This window comes from Engraulis encrasicolus, chromosome 12 (genome assembly GCF_034702125.1).
Source record: "Engraulis encrasicolus isolate BLACKSEA-1 chromosome 12, IST_EnEncr_1.0, whole genome shotgun sequence".
Classification (NCBI taxonomy): domain Eukaryota; kingdom Metazoa; phylum Chordata; class Actinopteri; order Clupeiformes; family Engraulidae; genus Engraulis; species Engraulis encrasicolus.
The window spans coordinates 6,097,083-6,105,371 of NC_085868.1; the positions used below are offsets into that span (position 1 = coordinate 6,097,083).

Consider the following 8,289-nt stretch of genomic DNA (forward strand, 5'->3'; position numbering starts at 1 on the left):
AATTATAGTATTTTCATAATTACATGTAAATAAACTAACACTCACTGAATGATTCTAAATATTACAAAAACAGTATGCCTATAATGATTACATGTTTGTTGTTTGGGTTTGTTGTTTTGGTAGGAAAACTCTCTGATGCACATGTTGGATTAGCTCTTTTTAGTCCTCACATTTGCAGGAACATAAGTGTGTACAGTTGAGGCTAAAGCAATAGCATTTGCATCTTCCTCGGTCTTGCATCCACATTTTGTCAGTTGCTGGCAACTCTCCGCAATTGCAGGAAGCTTTGACTAGAGAACTTTCCAGGTCTCACCATCTTTTTGCCACCCCCATTTGGCAGGGCTTTCAATTTGCATTTTGCAAGGGTTATACAATACCCTTACAGAGATATAAAGTGCAAGACTGGGCAACAGCAGGCATACATAGAACATGTATTAAGAAGAGGTATTGTTGTACATATTCAGTTATGTCCTATTGTGACGATTCTGACATGGTGATAGTAGCATTGTGAAATAATAATAAATATAAAGTAAGCAATTGTAATGTGCAATATTTACAACTAGTTGGTATCCAGTACAGTCATTAAGTAACAGGCATGAAGCAGCAGCAATATGTGTGTGCATGTTTGTGTGTGCTTTTGAGTTAGTTCAGTGTGTGTGTGTGTGTGTGTGTGTGTGTTGTGAGTGATAGTGAGTGTGTTTTGAGTTAGTGCAAGTAGAATGTGCAATCACAATTCAGTGTTGAGGGGGGGCTATCAGTGATAGGAGGGCAGGTTAAGAGGTGTATGAAGGTCTTTGCCAGCCTGGTGGTACGGGAGCGGAGGCACCTGTACCTCTTTCCAGAGGGCAGGAGACTGAACAGTTTGTGTGCAGGGTGACCTATGTCCTTGGTGATCATCAGTGCTTTTCGGGTGAGGCGAGTGTAAATGTTCTGCAGGGAGGGGAGTGGCGCTCCAATGATCTTCTACGCTGTGTTCACAATGTGCTGGAGTGTCTTCCTGTTTTGCTCTGTGCAACCTCCTCTCCACACTGTGATGCAGCTGGTCAGGATGCTCTTGATGGTTCCTCTGTGGAATGCTGTCATGATGGAGGGTGTAGCACTTGCCTTCTTCAGTTTGCGCAAGAAGTAGAGGCGCTGTTGGGCCTTCTTCGCCAGTGATGATGTCTTTGTGGTCCAAGAGAGGTCGTCACTGATGTGCACTCCAAGGAATTTTGTGGTAACAGTTGTTTTTGGCGCCTCTGAAAGTTGACAATCTACTTGGTCTTGTTGACATTCAGTAGGAGGTTGTTGTCCTTGCACCATCTGACCAGCAAGTCTACTCCTTCTCTGTAGTGAGTCTCGTCACCCTTAGTGATGAGGTCCCCCAGTGTTATATCGTACGCACCAGTGCTTGAAACTAACTTTTTTGCTTACCGGCCATTGTGGCTAGTGGTTTTTTTGAGCCACTAGCCAATCAGTGTTTTCACTAGCCAAACCTTTGTTGTCAGAAACGTGTCACCGTTTTCTCCTTACTATTTGTTTTTGTGCACTGATCAATGTTAAAATATAAATGCAGCATTGCATTAGTTCAATAATATATTATTATATATTATATATTTGTCGGAGTACACTCCTACAGGTTTATTAAAACATACAAGCAAATCAAATGTTCGTAACCCTTTATTACAACAAATATTCTACCACCAGGTTGCACACAGGGACACTTTGTGTGCAGAGAGAGAGAGAGAGAGAGAGAGAGAGAGAGAGAGAGAGAGAGAGAGAGAGAGAGAGAGAGAGAGACAGACAATAAGAGAGAAACATCTGCAGTGTACAAACACAAGACACATTAGAGGTCATCGTCACTACATTCATCTTCAGATGAGTCTGCTTTTTCCATGTAAGATGGTCTTCGGGACCTGAGGCTTCCAGCATGCCACAAGTGAACAGCTGGGGCTGGATCAAATTCTGAAATTGGTGCAGATGATAGCTGTACAGTTAAAAGATCTGAAAGTGTTTCACATTTCAGGCTGGCACGCCAGTCAGTTTTAACAAGTTTCATGGCACTGAATCCACGCTCGCAGTCAGCTGTAGAAGCAGGGATGGATAGGATGAGGTCAATCAAGCTGAGGAGGTCTGAGCAGTAGAAGCGGAGTTGAAGATTGATTTCAGCCCAGGTGACGCTTCTCAAGACCCCTGGGTCGGCGTACAGCCTGGACTTCAGGATTGTCCACTGGTCCAGAATGGCGTCGGCATTCACTCCAGATTTCTCCAGCAGGGGTTTGAAGTGAGCCACAAGCTCCTGGATGTCTTTGTCACCAAAATCTGTCAGAAAAAAGAGGCAAAAGAAATGTCAATGAAATATGCCATCAGTAAGTTAACTACCATTTCATGTTTTGTTTAGCCTGGTCATTTTGCACTGCAAGGCAAGGCAAGTTCATACATAAATGCAGTTTAAATGTGCTTGCTTTACAGAAAAGCAAGATAAAAAAAATAAATAAATAAAAGCACAAGGCATGGTAGAAAAATTGAATAAAAATAGAATATGTAAATAGAATGAGAATGGGCGTAAAAGATAAAAGCAGGAAATAAGGAGACTGTATAAAACACACACAAGCTTAGCTCACCATCATTCCTGTCCTCTTCTGGCCAGAAGCAGAAGTTAGTGAGTCGCATGGCACTCAAGACCCCGTTGCTCATGTCTTCAAACCTATTTGCCATGGTTTCGGAGAGGCGATCAATTAGCCGGTCTTTGCTCTGGTGAATAGCGTCCTCATCACAGGGCCTCAGACTTATGCCCTCATATTGGTCGGCGCCCAGCACAGCTCTCAGCTTAGGACCAGGTCTACATTATCAAAGAGAAGAAAGTACAAGCAATAAATTATTACCTTACAGAGATGTTGGCACATTGTAAGTGCTGGCAAAAGAGTTTATTTGGTGAATGTACCTGGTTTTGTATTTCAGAATAATGGCTCGGGTGGAAGACAGGCCATCGTGGATTTCTGAAACAGTTACAGATGATCGCTGCATGGTTAAAGATAGACTGCTAAGCTGACTTAACAAGTCATAAAGAAAGCAAGCGAATTTTATCACAGCTCCATCCTTCATAGCGTGGAGGAATCCTCTGGCCTTTGCCTGCTGTTTTTCACTGCCGCCTCCGTCAGATGTCATCTGTTTGGAATATTTTAAAGCATTGAGACATTTTCATAAATTTGCCATTTCATAAATGTAAAACATAAAATTTAAATATGTACTTGCACTATTTATTCAATCGCATTGCAAATCCTTAGACGCCATAGGAAGTTATATGATGTGAATTTCACCTAAGCTTATACGATACCTGGTCTAAATGGTGCATAAGTCCTCTGTAGCCCCTCAAGACCTTGTCCAGGGCTTGCAGAATATGTGATACCCACCGTGTTCCTCCTATTCTAGTGGGCATCAAAGCAGTCATGCCCACTTCCTTGCATCCTTGTTTTAGGTTTGCTCGATTTAAACAACTTTTCTTATAAAAGGTGTACAGCCCACTGAGCAGTTCCTCCACTTTTCTTGTCATGTTATTTTTGCTGAACGCATCTGAAAACGCCAGTTCAAGTCTGTGGGCCACACAATGTATACCCAAGATGTATGGCCTGCCCTGGCGCAACTGAGTGACCACACCCTTCTTTAAGCCAGTCATAACAGAAGCCCCATCAGTAGCACAGGCCACCAGCTTGTCCAGCCACCCTGCTCTGTCATTGTTCACTGACACTGAATCCATTAGATGTTTAACTGCATCTGTAATGTGGGTGGCATCTGGCTTTTGTACAGACTGGACACCAACAAAATGAACATGGGTTTTCCCTGCAGTAGCAAACCTAACATAGACAAGTTCCTCCTCCATTGCAGAACTGTCAGTGGAACTGTCACTCATTATAGAAAGATATTGCGCATTCTGTATAGCATCTTTAAGTTTTTCCCGTTCGGCCTCTGCAATATAGTGCATGAACAGTTGTGCAGTTTTTGAATTGCGGTAGGTGCTGCCTATTTTCAGGCCCTTTTTCTCGTCCAACCTACAGAGACACAACGTTAACTAGCATTAGCGTTCACTAAAGTCAGAGAGGGTATGTAAACAGGTTGTGCTAAAGCGACGTGATGACGACGGTATAATAGCTGTCATTACAATATTATGCGTGGTGGTCATACAAAAAAGTTTAAGGTTACTTACTCGCACTGCCACACGTAGTCTGTGAAGGGTCGGCTCTTCTTTCCAATCCCGTGGACGTTTCGAAATAACAGTTCCATTCTTTCCAGCTCAGCTGTCTTCATGACAGCCAAAGACTTCATGGCGACGCTGTCTTTACTCCCATCCGTCTTGGCACGTTTGACTTTCAACGTACTTAGGTGCGCATTTGAGGTTTCGTGGTCTTTAATGGCTTCAACTTTAAAATTGCTGGTACCGGCTACAAATGACAGCGCTTTCACTTTTTCGTTACCGTATTTTCTACAGTCTTCGCAGTGCATCGTATTGGATGTCTTACTGTATGCAAGCCAGTTTCTCCCTATTCGCCACTTCTCGTTAAACTGACGCATCGCCCTTCTATCAACATCTACATCGCTGTCAACATTACTACTAGTACTTGCAGAAGGTTTGGAAACGCCGGTCACATACCTCCACATTTTGAAGCTTCGGTGCAGACATCTTCTCTTCATTTTATCCGCTGTTATATCCTACTTTTCAGAGACGCCGCCACTAGTGTTTTGGGGACAAGCGCGCATGCTCGAGAATGTTGACAGGCGACGTGGGTGTTTATGGGTATTGTAGGCTCCCAATATCGCCTTGTATTGTGTTTGTATTGGAAAGACAGTCTGAGAAAACTTCAACTACCGCATATTCCGGTGTCCTCATTCAGAACAGTAATGGACCCGCCAGATTGGCTAGTGAACCTTCGGTATCTACTAGCCAACGCTGACTTTCACCCGCATTTGGCTACCTGGCGTGTGTTAGTGTTAAGCCCTGGTACGCAGACTTCATCAGATGGTTAGTGCAATGGGTTGTTGTGCAGTCATGTGTCAGCAGCGTGAACAGCAGGGGGCTAAGCACACAACCTTGCTGGGCCCCCGTGCTCATGGTCAGGGTGCTTGAGGTGTTGTTCCAGACATGTACTGCAGTTCAATGGATTTTTAGCAGACATCTTGTGTAATACGGTTAAAGGCCGAGGGGCTATCCTTTTACCACCCAACCGTACAAAATGAGATATGGCAAGGTTCAGTCATCTTCTGCCCAGCCGGGCTCCGCCCTACTGGTGACAGCTACACACAGTAGGGCCAGGAGCTTGCTCAATCCCGCTACAGCGGGATCTCCACCCACTTTGTCTGGAACCAATCAACTGAGCATTTTCAACCGTCCTGGGTAGATGTGTGTTCAAGGCAGTGACATGGTTTATGCAGAGATGTTCTATTGGGATAAGAAATGTTTGGTTTAAACTTCGGCCCAGCCCTCAACCAGTAGCAAGCCGAGGGAGGCGGGTTAACCAGGCCATGGAAACAAAGTTCGCCCTGTATGGAAACGCTAATCGTTATAGTCCTGGTCAGACCAGAATCGCGGTATGTGATCTGAAGTCTATGAAAATCAGGCAACTTCTGCCCTACACCCAGCCCGATCATTCATCCCGTGTCATTTAAGTCCCGTGCAATCTGTACACCATCTGGGTAACTGAGGCTCCGTTACCCTTGGCTCGGTTCTCCCGCGCTGGCACATCCTGTCAATTCAGGTGCGGCTATCTAACTACATTTCTAACTACACTAACTACATTTCTAGTTAAGCTATATAGAGGGTCTTATTAGATAGCATATGGGAGACTATAAATACTAACAACTAAAGTGAGTATACTACTAAAAGAGTTAGTAAACTACAACTACAGCTATTGTACCACAAGCCGACACTGATCCCCATGCTGAGTCTCACAGCAGTGATGTCTCCAGTGTTTCCTGGTTGTGCTATAACATCACTCTAATACAGAATGTAAACAAAATTGTTTTTACGACATTGTATTCCAACACTGATGGCAAGGTTAGTATGTATTAATGAATACCTGCTATCGGACAGCTGTATGTCATAAATATGCATTTTCAGTTATGTAAGGCCTGCCATTTTGAAAAGTGGTGGCCATCTGATGAAATATTGATACTATTAAGTTGTCCTGGTCAGAATTCATACATTTTAATATTTCCATCACTTAGATGTTTTGATTACTTGGCATTCCAAGACGAAAACAGCTTTTTTCACCTTTAATCATCTTGTTTTTTCACCTGGATAGCGACCTTTTCTGGGAGAGTAGGACCTGGAGAACCTGTGTACCTGATTTGGTAATTGTATCACCAAGTGAAAGATTCTTATGGAATATTGACTTAACGATCCACGTCGATTTATAAGCACAAGCGGTGCTGTCCCCATAGCCTATTTGTTTCAAACGTGTATGACGCGCAATGCCGATTTAAAGGATAGTTCCGGCGTAAAATGAAAGTTTCCCCTTACGAAAATTAACTATGGTTTTAGTATGGTTTCTGGTTAACCATGGTTATCATAGTTTTTGGGTCATGGTTTACCATGGTCATAAACCATACTATAACCATGGTTTTACCATGGTTCATTTTAATCAAATTACCATGGTTTAACCATGGTTTCAATGTTCAATTACCATGGTTTATTCTACCATGGTTTATTCTGTTTGGTTTTTACCATGGGATTTAAAAACCATAGTTTTTGCTTACCATGGTGTTGTAGTTTCGCTATTTTACAAAAATGTCATCGCATCAAAAATAAATAGCATATTCTAACAAATGTTAAACAAATTAATACCATCCGCTTTATGATTTTATCTGGATACCATAAAAACAGGAGAACTGTTAAGTTTATTTAATTATTTATTTAAATTCATTTTGTGTGTGTGTGTGTGTGTGTGTGTGTTATATCACATGAAGCGATGAGCGTAGGTAAATGAGAGGGGAACAGAAAGACAGACATAAAATAGATTAGTGATTGCTTGCAGGAGTAATGGCATAATTTTTCTGTTGTGTGTGTTTGCATTCATTTCTCAACTTACTTCTTGAACACCTTGCTCTCGTTATTGAGTTTATTCCTGATGGCTCCTCGCAGAGTGGCCACATCCGCTCCAGGAAATTTCTGAAGTGTGTAGTCTGCAAAGGAATTTCACAAATTAGTATTAAACAGACTAGAGCTGCAACGATTACTCGAGTACTCGAGGAATTCTTTGCCTCGAATATTCGTTTAAGTATGTCACATGACTATAACCACAAAATTCTTCTCTTTACATTGTAGACAGCAATGGGATGTGGGACTTTGTGAGACGTTTTGAGCAGTCAACATTCCATTCCAATTGTAAGACAGCGACAAGATTTAAAAAAAAAAAAAAAAAATAGAGTACTCGATTACTCGAAGGAATGAGCAACCGAGTACTCGATGTCAAAAATACTCGTTAGTGACAGCTCTAAAACAGACTTTAGGCAGATGTGAGAAAAAAGCTGTACTTTAGAAAGCTGGAAGTGTTGTCTCTTAATTTACAGCATTTTTCACACACCTGCTTAACATCCTCCATGGTGAAAATAAACAACTGAAAACTGCAAATTGTCTGAATAGTACAGCCCATTGGACAAACAAGATGGGCACTTACCAAATATGGCATTGAGTGCGTTGGGAGGCAAAGGAGGCTTTACAGCCTCTTTGGCACTGCCCTTTTGCCCCGTCAAGGACATTGTGGCCAGCTCCCTTCTGGTGTAAAGTACGGACAGGAGGTCGCAGACAAGTTTTGAGGGACTGCTGTGGTTGCACCTCATGACCTTAGCTCTTTTCACAACAATTCCTTCCCCAATGACCATCTAAAAAATAATAGGGTGTTTGTGGGGGGGCACTTGCCCATTCAAAAATACATACAGTGCAAACTGATATTGAGTAGAACCCTTTTGAACAATATTTCAATTAGCCAACAAGTTATTTCCAAAATGTGCATACTAAGTTTCATACAACATCTTTTGAGCTAACAACAGAGAGGTCAGGTTGATAACTGACCTATTCGTCTTTTTTAATTAAAAAAATATATGTATATATGGTGGGGCACAATTGGGAACACTCCTATGTTAAAATCCCATAAATGGATGAGGGGATCATGATCTCAGTTTGCATTGTACATTGCTGCAGGCAGCAAACAGTTATTTACTTCATTATCAAGCTGGTTTATTTCCATGGGAACATATTGAATGACATAGTGCCAAACCCTTCACTTACATCATCACTTGAAGGGTCCTGGGTCTGGC

General features: G+C 42.3%; 1 protein-coding gene across 1 annotated transcript; it reads right to left on the reverse strand.

The window, feature by feature from the left end:
- Positions 1-7,057: 7,057 nt before the first annotated feature.
- On the reverse strand, positions 7,058-8,289 carry LOC134460000 (BEN domain-containing protein 6-like). Its single transcript, XM_063212495.1, has 3 exons — positions 8,261-8,289; positions 7,650-7,854; positions 7,058-7,155 (listed from the first exon to the last, which is right to left on the reverse strand). Exons 2-3 carry the CDS (start codon positions 7,852-7,854, stop codon positions 7,058-7,060), a joined length of 303 nt encoding a protein of 100 aa, XP_063068565.1. The 5' UTR covers positions 8,261-8,289.

Bases quoted from the DNA above. Each gene is read 5' to 3' on its own strand.
- LOC134460000 (XM_063212495.1), bottom strand. From the start codon at position 7,854: ATGGTCATTGGGGAAGGAATTGTTGTGAAAAGAGCTAAGGTCATGAGG. The intron at 7,156-7,649 runs GTAAGTGCCCAT...ATTCCTTTGCAG, and splicing joins CGCACTCAATGCCATATTTG to ACTACACACTTCAGAAATTT.